The sequence below is a fragment of the Wyeomyia smithii genome, chromosome 3 (assembly GCF_029784165.1).
Source record: "Wyeomyia smithii strain HCP4-BCI-WySm-NY-G18 chromosome 3, ASM2978416v1, whole genome shotgun sequence".
Taxonomy (NCBI): domain Eukaryota; kingdom Metazoa; phylum Arthropoda; class Insecta; order Diptera; family Culicidae; genus Wyeomyia; species Wyeomyia smithii.
The window spans coordinates 123218958-123233392 of NC_073696.1; the positions used below are offsets into that span (position 1 = coordinate 123218958).

The 14435-nt window shown below is 43.1% G+C and overlaps 1 protein-coding gene across 4 annotated transcripts in view; it reads left to right on the forward strand.

Annotated features, from left to right (window-relative positions):
• LOC129731596 (discoidin domain-containing receptor 2) overlaps positions 1-14435 on the forward strand; it is a 682978-nt gene that overhangs the window by 286727 nt on the left and 381816 nt on the right. For all 4 annotated transcript variants that reach the window (XR_008729043.1, XM_055691707.1, XM_055691706.1 and 1 more), the window contains one exon: positions 13170-13532. Coding sequence is in view for 3 of the 4 variants with exons in the window: in XM_055691707.1 (XP_055547682.1) it covers positions 13418-13532 (115 nt within the window). In the remaining variant the exon portion in view is untranslated. The remainder of the gene's footprint in view (positions 1-13169; positions 13533-14435) is intronic.

Here is a 14435-nt window from a genome sequence, read left to right on the forward strand (position 1 = left end):
TTTCATATCAAATTGATGAAACACTTGGATGGAGTGCGCAGTTTTTTTAGTGAAGGATCTATACTATTCAAATTCCGGTTTCTCTGCATAAACAAGACTTTATATAATTGCTTTTGAGACTTCTTTGGCTGGGTAAACCTATTATTCGAAGTTACGGGTCCAGGTGAATGAACTTTCCTAGTGAGACATTATATTAAAACGAATACCATAGACTATCTCAGCCTCACATTATCAAGAAGAGAGCCCAACGCAAACTTTCCAACCATTACAATACTATTGACATTTCTATCCAACCGATTGGTCGCCAATATTCTCCGCTCAACCCCATCGCACTCGTCACAATTATTCCATGTAGCGTATATTCGTACCAGGTACATAAAGACCGTATTATGCCAAAATGCTGCTGCGTTTGCAAGTCGGCTTTTTTGGCGCGTGGAATTTAAATAAACATCAGCCGACGACCGCGCCGCGCGGCACAACGGTAAGGAAGTCGAAATTCGCTGCGTGAGGATGAGTAATTGAGCTTCGTGCGTGGGATAACGGTCGATGCGAACGACGACGGTGAAGTTGTGTCGCAAGAAAGGAACGGTAGAACTAAGTCGATAGTATAACACATCTGGCTGCGGTTCGTCCGGATGTTGGGGAAGAATCAAACGCGGTGACGCGAAGCGGAAGGATGGATAGGCCGTTGCTGCTCGGTCGGTACAGCGAGAAAGAGACGTGAGCTCCTTTTGCCGTCTGTTTACCGAATCATTAATACTAATGACTGAAATTGCGGGAACGTGTTTGAGTTTATGTTCAGTTGTGAACAGTTTTTTTATTATTATTTTATTCTTTCTTCCTACTCCCACTGGGGGTTATGTCCTGTGTATGCTTTTGTCTAGTAGTACATTATATTTATGATGATGCCTGGGTCAGGATGGATGTTGTCGAAGGACTGAATACTAATTGCATTGTTTTTGCTTCGCCTGTCGGTGACTGACCAGGAATAAAGGTCATGTGATTTATCACTGTACAGTTTGGTAAAAGCCGCTGAAAGAGTTGGTGACGCATCGTCGGTCTGACGGTCCGGAAGCCTTCGCTGCCTTTGACCTGGGTAAGATTTATCTTGTTGTGGTAGAAAACGTATTATCGTAACCTTAATCAGCATTTATTTAACGCGTAGATTTGGCGATTGGAATGATTAATCCTAGTTGGATGTTACAATTCTACTGAGTGCGTTAGCAGATGAGTGTTTTCGAGCAAATCTCTAATGACAGCAAAAAAAGCTCTAAACAGTAACAGCTTTTAAAGCTCGGCAAAGCTATAGTGCTATAGTCCATTGCCATTTTTTACAGATTTGCCGCTTAAAGAAACAGCGATGCTAGCAATTGAGCAAAAGTTTAATTCCCTACTAATTTATAGTGGAATTAGCGTACGCCCAATTGGTACTTTAGGAAAAAGTTGTGCTACTCGTTTCTATCATGGGAAGGAAATAAGTAAAAAATTGAACCTGCTTGGATGCTGCTGATTAAACAAGCTTCTTGATTCTTTTACGGCTGGTGTGTGATGAATGCTTTTGGTAATTAATTAGTGTTTTTATTAGCTACATCAATCATAAGAGTGAGTTCTCTTTTCCAGTGGGTAGGGGTTGATATTATGCTGGCAAACAAGTGGCTCTGAGAATAATCTATTATATCAAACTGAACGGACTGAACCCGTTCTATTCATGTAGGGATTCCAGCTGACGAAACTTCTCTGCGAACCCTTCTGTGAACAGGATGCTTGCATCTCGGCTCGAATTATTCACTAGCTTGCAGATTCATTTGGTGTACGGTGTACAGACATCATTTGGTACTTTAGTGTATAGGATAGAAGTCGGAGCCAATTAGTAACGGCTCGCTTATTCAGTGACGGTACACCACATAGCATAGCAGCGTTAATCGAGTGGGAGAGTAATCGGTGCGATCAAGCGTCCTCACATTAGTACTACTGCTCTGACCTTCACCCAGTGTACGATGATGGATGATGACAGGTATCATTACACGAGTGCACATTTGAAGAGGCAAACACTCGAGGCGATAAAGTATTTTACTTATCCGCCTCATAAATAAATCATAGGAAATCGAAATTCAATAATATCGCTCTCCTAGACCCCCGCAGGCACGCCTTCAAAAATATATTATTATAAAAAAAACCACCCACCGGAAATAATTTTATTTCATTCGCCTATCCGGCACAAAACGCGTCGGATTTCAATTTGCCTTCATTGAATCGACAAAGCATCGCTAGGATTTTGATATCGCACCGCGGTAAGCCAGCCCAACGCCTATTTCGCATTCATTCGCCGTAGTCAATTTACGTGGCTGGCGTTCCCCTTCCTCGATTGCCTGGGATAAAGTCTAATGGATCTGAGATCCAAAAATTACGAGCTTAATTCACGTGATTCATCATCCACCGAGAGTTCCTCGCCGCTATCGTTTGCTATCTCAATCATGATCACGATGATCAGCGTAATTATTATTGTCGTCTCCTAAATTATTTCCAGGTACTGAGTTTTTTTTTACCTCTCATACTAAGCAACGCCTATTTTCACGCACATTGCGATTATTTTTCGCGCTCATCGTTGTGCTTTCTGATTTGCGTTCTCGAATCCTGGAGATACGCTGATATTCCAACCGAACCAAGTAGCGAGCGAAAATGTCGGCGACGAAATCAATATCGCTACGTGATTTGCGTTTCAATTCAGGTTGAAATTGGTACCATTTGCTCACTGGCGGAATGTTTATTAAATTTTGCCAGCTCGAGCAAGCTTGCAGTGCCGACACAGTCGATGCCCCCGGGAGCATGGACCAATAGCTCATGCTAATTTGTCACCAGCCGTGCAGTGGCAGCTACATATAAATCTAGCAAATTAGTGAAACTTTCACGTTCCATTTGCCTCTCGCTTGTTGAGACTTATGAGGTGATTTTTTATTCGATACCCTCACTGAATGGTAAACAGTACTTAGCTAAAGACGAGGACCCATGTCTCTTCTATCGCATATTGCATAAACTTTTATCACACAACACCAATCGCTATGCGAGGCTTTAAGGAATCTGAAGCATTTACTGTTTGCTGATTGAAATCTGGCTTCCATTCGTGCATTCCTTCATTGCCACCCATCAAAAGATTTGCTTTCATTCTGCAGCCTTGGGATTGCTTCCCGGCGGATGCCTTTCAGCCAACGCCTTCAGCGCCTTTCATCAGGGTGTGCTCCAAATAAACCGAGTACTTTTAAGTCGAAAATATGACTGAAATCCGCCTACGAACGATTTGTGTTCACATTCCGAATTGCTGCGAATCTGCGCGTCTTATCAACTGTGAAAAGGCCTCGCCGATTTCAAGCCTGATGAATACAGCAAGACCGACCGTAGCGAACCAACCCGATCCTGCCTGCCGGATGCCGTAGCACGTTCTGCTGTTTGAACTTCGCTCTTTGGGAGTATGTACGCCTTTGCGAACCACCTGCTCGTGGGGTAACTTTGAATCGGTTGCTAAAAATTACTGGCATCGTTTTACACTTGAATTACATATTGGAATGTCATCAAAAAAGAATCTGTCTAGAAACCATGGTAATAAAAACATATGTTGAGTGATAAAAACTGAAGATCTTGAATGTACTTCAAAGTACAAATAACATAAAAAAATTTAAGGGGTTATGTATAAAATACGACCGCAAGGTTAACGTAGACTTACGACAGCCTGTCAATGTATGTGTTGAAATAGGTTTAAAAAAACTCGATTTTCTTTTAACTCTGTCTAACACTAAAATAATGATAGATTCTCCGAACTGTGGCAGTCCTAATGATTTCAAATAGTAACTGAGGTTTATATCATCCTAGCTCCGGAAATATCCATAATAAGTGATATGTAATCATTTTATGATGTTTCCCGGGAACTGGTATATACAACCATAGATTTAAAATTGATGTCTGGGGTCATTTTCAGTTCTGTGAGCATAATCTTAATTCCGGAAGTAGCGGGTGACAACTAAAAATTTGGAATTTTTTTCTACTGTTGTCAAAAAAAGGTGGATGAACGTAAAGAAAAACTGATTTATTTCTCATAAAGATACATTCATTCTGAACGGATTTTTTTAACCATTTGAGACAGGTTCATTACCGGCTTTCTCATGATGCCGGAACAAGAGCGTTGTACGGCCTTCACGTCGAGCTTTCAAAAGCATCTCTCGATTCTACCAATGAACTGTTTGCAATTCGTTGATCTCTAGTCATTTTTGCACCAAAGGAACTTAAAATACCAAAGAAATCTTCGATTGGACAACACTGAGGTAGATCCGTTGGGTTGCGTATTTGAGGTACAAATTGAGTCGAGGTGTTCAGGAACGTTTGTGTTTTTTTTAACGTCATGTGATGATGTTTTATCTGGCAAAAAAACATACCTACTTTTCATCGGTATGGTGCTTTTGAAGAAATGGAATCAAAATTTTGCTCAAACTTTCGTTCTGGTATACTTTTTGATTGATAGCCAAACCAGTAGGCTTGAACCAAGATTTTCACAAAAAGGAAATATGTCTCTCTATTCACTATTCCGGCCGGTCTTCTACTACTTTCCTGGTGGACTGTTGTTGAGGTTTGCAGGAAATTATACACAGGCAAAACCGGAAGATTTTCGCTTCCAATATGGTTCACCGTGCACTTTTTGTCAAAATTGTTGTGCATGTGACAACGATATGAGCCGTGTAGAGAAACGATGAGTTGCAGGTGCGAACAAGGCCTTCTACGGACTACGTAACCAGCTAAGGTCCCGTAGTTTGCAACCTCGCACAAAACTAGCGCTGTGTAGGACACTGATACTCCCGGTGGCCCTTTACGGACATGAAGCATGGACGCTGAAGGAAGCTGATCGACGAGTGCTCGGAGTTTTTGAGCTTTAAGTTCTGCGATCGATACTTGGCGGTAGTTGTACCAGGTATACAAACATGCTGATATAGTGAAGGTAAGCGGGGCAGGCTTCAGTGGGCTGGACATGTAGCCAGAACGCCTGACGAGAGAGCCGCTAAAACTATCTTCAGTAGAGAATCAGGAAGAGGCCGTCGACTGTGCGCGGTAGAAGAAGATGCACGATCTGCTGGTGTACGAAGAGACTGGAGAACGGCTGCCCAAGACAGAAGAAGCTGGACATCTCTAATTCGTTCGGCCCTAGACCGGTGAGCGGTCCGTTAGCCAACAAAGTAAAGCTCATAGCGAACTGTAGAATGCGCTTACGGAATGCTCTTTGTTTCGACCCCATTTCCAACAGAATTAAACACAAAAAATACTGGCATAAAGAGGAGAGAGAGAGAGATACCATATGCATGCTCTCGTTGCTCTCTGAGCATTTCAGTTGTGGAATAAGAGAGCCTCAAAAAATCAAAATTTTTAGTTGTCACTCATTACCTATATTATGTGGTACTTGGTTATTCTTGGTTGTTCAAAATCAAAAATCTTTAAAATGACGTCTAAAGTTAATAGTCGAACTCTGGTCATCTTGCTGATTCCGAAAATACCATTATTAGGTGGTAAAGATGCCCCCAATCAAATTGCATTACGGAAAACGCTGTAGAAACTTACATAATTGACCGATCCTTTTCAAACTTTCAGCCAATAAAATATGCTGTTGACATATTTCATTCATTCGATTTGATTGTCATAACTGTACGCAAACCCGCTTTTTATTCATGTCTCCCTCAGATATAAGATGCAATAAAGCATTGAAACGTTGGGCATTGAAAAAATAAAACCGTTTTGATCGCTAAATGACTGTAAAGTCGAGAAAAACCCCCTTTCCGATATAACCTCCTTGGGATAATAGCCCTTAGTTGTGCATTGGGGGATTCAAGTCCTTAGATGACTCCGTTGGCTTCGTATCACTCCAGGACATAGTTTGAATAGTGGCCAGAAGATCGTAGGTCCCTCGTGTTGCTTCAACAAAGGAATCAAAGGCTTCTGTAGTCACTCCTTGAGGTAGATCTCCTCGTTGATAGTCCCGGTAGTCCTGAACGGCGCTCTCCTTTTGCCACATGAGCAGATCGCTTGCGAAATCAGGTATTTTTTAGCAAACTTTGAAAGTTTCTGCTTCCTGACTTTCAATCAAATATCATACTTGTGCTGGGCAGTGAAGAAGAGTATGCCAGGAAGCTACCGGAAGCCCGCTTTGACATAAGTTAGTTTCTGGACCCGTAACTTTCCCACCATATTTTTCCGTTCGTCACGATTTGGAGCCTTCTGCACTTTGTACGTATACAGCACCTCCTGGTCCTTAGCTCTTCGAACGGTAGATCTGAACAGATTCAACTTTTTGGCCACTTGCCTGACCAAAGCATTACGATTCAGCGTAAACGCTTTCACAACACGCTTGTGATTCTGATCACTAAAATAATATCCCTTTTGATCGCATTTGTTCGATAATAATCAGAGCTTCGTAGTAACTTTTAATCACAAGACTTTCCGTTCACTGTACGATTCCGAGTTGTTTCCCGATGTCCCGATGAAAGTTGTTGTTTTTCCAGGTGCTTGCCCAAATTCAATTCGCGACGTTGCTCTTCGGGTACCGACATATTTTCCAATTTTCGAAAAACTGGAGCGATGAAATACAGTCAACAATACACTCCGAACTACTTCTACCCAAATTTTCAAAACAAAATACCCAATAGGTAATTTTCCATAGTGTTTTTCCTGTGATGCAATTTGATGAGACACTCTAAATTCTGTGAGGGATGCTCTATAGACTTCTCAGTTGAACATGTTCTTTGCCCTGTTGAACAGGTTGCTGAGTTTTTCGTTCCACCAGGGCACATCTCGACAGACTGTCAGTTTCGTTGAGGGACGTAACAAAACGGACAGTATGAAGTTAGCGCTTCCCTGATCTTGTACCTACAGTCACTTGCTGCGATGTCCAGATCAACTGGAGTTCGAATATTTTTGTGACAATATTTTCTCGATTGGACCACATGCCTCTTAAAAGAGATCCAGTTGGTTTTCTTCTGGATTCCAAATCTGATGTCTTTGTCTATGGTCTGATAAATCAGGGTCATCAGAGACAAGTCTATTTTTGGCTCTTTCCGCAATGGAGGCGCTACTGCACAAGCGATGGGACTTCGGATGGTGGTATGTCGTCCACATCCCCCGAAAAGGAAGTGGAGGTAACTTGGATGCCGTGAGTCGTAAGGGACTTACACCGCAATGGCAACCAAATCCCGTTGGATTTATTCTGTAATGGGAACAAATTTATTATTTCTGTTCAACGGAATAGCAGTGCTAGGATTTGACTGTTTGTTGAAATAGATGAACTTAGCGTGGACCCATGATTCTTGGATCATAGCTGGCTAGTAGGGATGGTCGGGTTTCGGGTTTACAAACCCGAAACTCGAACCCGACCCGTACCCGACGGGTTAAGGTCGGGTTCGGGTTTGTAAATTTTTGAAAGTGTCGGGTTCGGGTCGGGTTCGGGTTTGAAATTTTTTGAAGGTTTCGGGTACGGGTCGGGTTCGGGTTTAAAAAGGTCGGGTTTAGGTCTGAAAACCCGAGACCCGACTTTATCAAATAAGCATTTTTGTAAGATAATTATGTCTAATTTCATGCAACTGTAAAAATCACTAACATTTCAATACCATTCGAGGCTCGAAGCTTTAGGGCAGTCTAAAATTGGTTAAAAAAAATCTACCCCCCAAAAAAAAATTGGAGAGCGGGGGCCTAGTGTGGTTGGTAACATCTCCACCAACCACGCTCGACGCCTGGGTTCGAATCCCACCGCCGACATAGGTGTCGATGGTTGTAAGGTGGCGTGATCCACTCACAACCAACCCAACTGGTCTAGATTCAATCCTAGCCGACACCGGGAGATTTTCTGAGGCGAAAAATCTCTGGGATCACGCCTTCCATCGCATGAGGAAGTAAAGCCGTTGGCGCCGGTTCGTTAATAAACGGGTCGTGAGTTAGGGTCCTGGATGTGGAGTCGCCTCCCTGGGCGTCGGTAATTGGCCACAACAGTGGCGGAGCTAGACCGACGGAAAATAAGCGAGAATAAAAAAAAAATCTCGGGTTCGGGTCGGGTTCGGGTTTCACAAAAATAAAATTTTCGGGTTCGTTTCGGGTTCGGGTTTGATAAAAAAAAATCGGGTTCGGGTCAGGTTCGAGTTCAACCGAAAAAATTTCGGGTACGGGTTTGAAAAAAGCCAAACCCGACCATCTCTACTGGCTAGCTGATCTTTGGTTAACCTCCGGCACGACACTATAAGCGTAGACTACTCCTTTTATGTGGTTGTGACGTCTTTTATCGGTTCTGGTTGAGTTCCGATTGGCGGACTCCCGTTACAGCAGACGGCAGGCGACAGAAGTGCGGCTCTCACGTTTAGGCGGCGGAATACGACTCTGAGGGCTACGACTGGCTCACGCTTACTACTCTTACGATTTTCAACAGAACCTTCTTCGCTGTAGCTGGATTGCATCATGCAGGTGATAGCGCTACACTCTCTGAGAGAGTCTCCGAACGTACATTCCTGACATCACACCAGAGTTTTTCGCGTCTTAGAAAACTTTTTTGCCAACCTGACACATCCATGCTTTGCCGTACTTGTAAGTAGGAAGCTCTGTGCCGTGCACCATCAGTTCTACGATCTTCCCAGAAACGTTGAAATGGCATACTCACCATCATCTGGTTTTGGTGTATCGGGAGATTTTACTCATTTAAGGTGTCCACACTGTCCTGGAAGTATCTTATGGATTTTAGGGCGTCGTCGTGTGCAAGACACGAAGGTGTGCTTCCTCCCACAGTTTGTAGAAAACGCCGTGGGCTTCAGTTATCTAACTGTGTCGTTGTCGACGTTTTCTGGACGGCCTGCGGGTGATTCCTGGCCCACAATACAGTCCAGAATGACATCGCGGACAGTTTTAACTGTTCAGGGGTAAGTAGGAAGCTGAATAGTCGAGCGAGGTGATCGGTAGGCTTGTGGCCTCTAGCGTTTTTCTATAGGATACCCCTGACATCTTGACGCTTGTGATTAGCGAAACCGTCTTAGTAAACCGTTGTCGTATGTTTGCGACCTGACCTGAGCAGTCAGCCTAGTCGACTGGTTGACGAAATAAGCCTGTGGCTTTTTCACGTGAGTGGCCCAGGCCTACCAATTTATATAGACGGCGCCGTTGCGATTAGACCGAAGGCCCTCTGTCCAGCGATTCGCTGTCGAGGTTGAAGTCATCCTCCAGTCCCATCTCCTTATTCTTGCTTGTTAGCTCCATTTGTTCTAGTAGAGTAATGTTGCCAGGGCCCGGGTTTGAAATTTGTTGATTGTTTCTATTAGAATCCAGTTTGCCAAAAAAGAAAGGGCTCCTCTGTGTGTTACGGTAGCCTAACGTGGAGGCTAGAGTACTGTAGCAAAACGCCAGGTACCCTCCCCCCCTCCACCATAGACTTTAGCTTAGGGGTTTAACTATTAGTTTCAACGTAACTGCTATGGTTAAAAGCTATTTCAACCATCCTTCTCTCCAGAGGCTTTGGAACCTCTGCTTCAGTTCTCAATAATTTAAGTCTATTTGTGCAGGCTAAACTAAACTAAAGAGAACCGTCACAGAGAAGTTGCAAAAGTTGAAAAGCTTGGTTACAAAGGTTCCTTCTTGAATCTTCCGAGGATTCTCCTGTGTACCCAGATCCAGTCTTTCTGTGTTTCAGCACAGGTCATTAGGTTTCCAGATAGTGCAGGGATTTTCTAGGATTGCTCAAACTCATGCTTAGTCTAATGCTTTCAAGCAGTATGGATCTGTAAAATCAAGTGCGTTTTTTTGTGATGAACCAAGTTGTTTCGAAGCTTGATAAAGTTGATTCAACATCAGTTTGTGATCTACAAGCTTAAGGACAGATCCATTCATCTGGTAATTAAAGGAAATGGGCACAAAACAACGATGAAATTTTATAATCACACATTCAGCGATTCTTATTGTTAGCTTGTTTCTATTACACCAGTCGTCATAGGTATCCAACAGTGCTTGCAGTCATTGGCAGTCCTGGACAGATTCCACAACAAGGTAGATATTTAGATCATCGGTATATACCATATTAATACGCAAATAGAATGGAAATGTCATTGAAGTACAGGGCAAACAGCAAAGGACTCAGGTTACTGTCTAGAGGGACTCCGGAAATGTTGCTAATTGCACCTGGAACTGTGGAATACAGCTTGATACGCAAAGTGCGGCATGAAAGATACGAGCTCAGCCTTGATGTCAGTCTCTCAGACAAACCAAGCTTAGTTAGCTTATGCAAGAGTATTCGATGATCTACTGTGTCAAAAGTGGTCTCAATAGACACAGCATCGATTTGAGATCCAGCTCCCATATGTGAGATACAGGTTCTTTTAACCCCCCGGCATGAAACGATGCTGATCGACTTAAATATAGTTCCTGCTGCTGTGGTTTTTAAAATTTACGTTGCTCTAACGGTTTGGTGATGCACAAAGGTCGCTATTTACTCAGTTGTAGTACGCGGAATCCGGAATCGACGCGGTGTTTTTTTCTTACGTAGATTCTAAAATTTCTTTACGCAGACTCCGGAACAACGCGAACAAAAACTGCGAATAACGCACAAGACAAAGACTACAGCAAAGAACACGGACATGAGCAAAGAGAAACCAATGAAAACTAGGCCTACTCCAAGCGTTCCTGCACCCTGTTTGCCAGCACGGGTTATTACGTTCACTCTGGGTTTTAAGCGACTGGAAGTGGAGATCGTAGCAATCGAGGAGGCTCGGAGACCCAATTCTGCAGAAAGGGAGTTCCGTGCAAAAGACCATATTTTCGTTGTGTTGGGTAACCTTAAGTATAGAGTGATCCGGTGGCAGATGATCGTATTTGCGTGTTGAGGATTAAGGGTTTGGTAAGCCCGACCACGTCAAAGATGAGTTATGCCAGAGACCTTCAGGTCTTTTAGGAGAGAAACGGCGAGATTGGGATTTATCATCAACTCAACTATCAAAACAAATAAGGGGCCATCCACATGCCACGTGGACAGATTTTTAACGATTTTGACCCCCCCCCCCCCTCCGTGGACAACTGTCCATATAAATTCTAAAAAAATTGTATGGACCGTGGACATTAGCCAACCCCATCCCCCCCAAAGCTGTCCACATGGTATGTGGATGGCCCCTAACGGGGAAATGCTTGTGGTATTGATGTGGAGGTGGATAGATGGGAAATTCTTCCAAGTAGTTGAGGAATTTATATACCATAGTACACTCCTAGCTGGTCTCGATGTTGTAGGGTAATGTGTAAATACTGGCCTAACAAGCTAGTCGTCGTAGGTTCGAGCTTCGGTTCAAGAGAGACTATTAGTGTCAGTAGGAGCGCAGCGCTAGCCCCGCAATTTTCCTGCACAGTAAACAGTTGGTCACAAAGGATGTTTATACTAAACAGAAGGTCGAGTTCCGAATCGGAATGTAGCACCAAAGTTTTGCTAGTACTCTCGGGGCATGTGACAACGCCGTGAGCCGCGAAGTCAAACGACGAGTTCCAGCTGAAAATAAAACTTTCTGTTTATTTTTCTTTTTATTTCATCAATCAGAAGTAGACAATAGACAATGTTTACTTACAAATTATTTTTCATTCATTGAGCGATGCGATTGCGTCTTAAGCTAAAAAAGTGTTTAAGTTCATGCCAGGGCATTGTTAAGTCTATGGTTTCGCAATATTGATTGTGTTTTTACAGACTATGTAACCAGTTGAAGTTCCATAGCCTGCAAACTCGCACAAAACTAGCGCTGTATAGACCGCTGATCCTTTGAACTATTCAAGGTGTACACATGTACTGAAATAGTTGAGGGGATGAATCGCGGCAGGATGCAGCAAACTAGGCCTGTGGTCCGAATGCCTGACATAAAAGCAATTGCTATACCATGCCTCAATCAAATTTCAAATATTGACAAATTATAGTGTGGTATCAATCTGGCTTTTCGATTTATAGTGACATTTCACCACATCAGAATGAAAAAAATTTAAAAACCGTACCTAGTTTGACTGTTCTCATTTTAATTGATAATTCATGTTTACATTGTAAAATTTTTACTTACGGTTAAAACCTTTCCACTACTTTTGCCTTTCAATCGTTAAAAAAAAAAACATTTACTTTAATTAATTTGTAATCATTGTATTATGTAAACATGTTGAGAATTTAATAAAAAATAAAGATTTTTTTTAACGAAATGGGCGGTTACTAAAATTTTCTTTAGTTCCAATGATTCAATGCGAAATATATTTACTTAATATTAGAATCTACAGATAGACGTACTGATGTAAACAGCGTTCCAAACCAACACGGTCTGGCGGTGGTCGCAATCAGTAAACGCGCCGCCGCTAGCATCTCTGGTGGCACCTTTCGACCTGGTCCACTGGGATGGGGAAAGTTCGTCTTCGCACCGATTGACGACAAATGGCGTGAACGGGCGGATCTTGCAAGCGAATTGTGTGCATTGCCTTGCACCGGATTGCTAGTGTACGTGTGTGTGTGAGTGGGTTCGCGTAAAACCCAACTGGTGTACGATGATCCCGGCTGGAAGAAGCCACACTCTGCCTTTCGGTTTTGGGAAAGACGAACGCACCGGCAGTATCGTAAAGATGAATTTAATTAAAATTTACGATATCGCTTATTCGATGTAATTAAATTCGAAGAAACGGCAAGGCGGCTGCCAAGACCTTTCTACGATATGTAAGGCTTATACCAGTGTCCCGTCGATTTAAAGTTGCAATAATTTGCACCGGATTTACCTCCTATAAAAAATAAAAACCTTGAACTTTACAAGCGATCCGATTTCTTTGTTTCAAAGTGCCCAAAATGAAAATTTACATCGGCATCCCGTGCTGAAAAAAGGGAATGCAGTTTTAACTCTAAAAAGTTTCCCTAAAATCGTTCACAGTGTACACTCCATTTCGCTTAAAAGTCTGTTCTCAATTAATATTAATTGCACGGTCGGGACTGTAAATTGTGTCATGCTAAACGGCTGATGGTTTACTGCTAAATTTAGATCCCAGTCAGGCTCCTCGGACCCACAATGAGCGGCATGAAATCTGATTCGCGTGAACCGTTTGCTTTTCATGACTCCCCGAACATATGGCACAAATTAAATTTTCCACTTTTCTCTCTCTGTTTTCTCCGTTTGCAGACCGTGGCTAGCCGAAGGAAGAAACATGCCAAACGACGGTGAACCGCACAGCGTTTAATACCGAACAGAAAATCATATTGACGACGACAAACCGCCGACCGCCTCGAGCGCAACCAGCAGCACAACACACACGAGGTCACCGTGGTCACGAATTGGACCACTGTCGGAAGTGTTGGATCAGTAAGTGCAAATTAGGTTGTTGTCGCCGAGTGAGCTCAACACACAGGACACAGGTTTTGACGAAGAAAATGGCAGTCATTCGGTCGCCGGAAGTGCTTGTCAACGCCGTCACCTGGTGGAACAAATTCGTGCTAGTGCTCATCTTCCTGGAAGTGTTTCTCCACGTAGAGACGCTCGATTTGGGTAAGTTTAGCACTTAGGTGAAAGGGGAATTCTCTGGCCTTCAAGTTTTTTCAATTGTTTTTATTGTTTGGCCATACCTCTGATGTTACGTCACGATTGTTGTGGTTTCATCGAAACGAATCTCGCATAAATTTCATCTAATTGGGAGTTTCATATTCAATGCGGCTTTTCTTATCACTCAGCTTTGATCGTTTCTCACCTAGCACCACACTGTGGGTCAGTTTTTCCTACATTTCATAACCTTCTACCTAATCCGACCAGATTGGTGGCAAAACATTTCATGTTGTTATTTTGCCACTGGTCCCATTGCGTCTTATTGTTCTGTTTAATCGATCGTTTATAGCTGCCGTGAAAGGTGATTTATGGGTCTCCCGCAGGAATACAGATTCACACTGATTCGGCCAGAAGACAGTTTGTGCGCTTCAGGGGATGCGCTGGCTGACTGGCGCAGAGGATTCTTGCCTTAATTAGCGCTGGTGTGACCAAAACAACGTCGCGTTTCAGCTCTCGCGTAAGGTTTCTTCGACCGAATCCATATGACTGTCTGCCGGTGCATTTCTCTTCATATGTAAATGAGCATGAGTCCCACAAGACAATTATGTATGCAAATTATGGTTTCATTGTCTTGTTGTTGCAGTTATGCACAGTTGTCGTCAGATGATGTGCCCTATATTTTTCTCACAATATTTTGCTTGGAAATCTATGGCTGCAATCCGAATGGGCTGTTGAAACGAGTTTAAATCCACAAGTGCTGCGAGGCGAAAATGGGTGAAATCATCTTTTACCAACGAGAGTGAAGGTGCCGCAGGGTGGTGCGAATGTTGGGACCCTCCCACACCGGCAATTACATTCATGACTCAACGAATAAATCAATCATTTGCGGCATCTGGGCTGTGCTTCGGT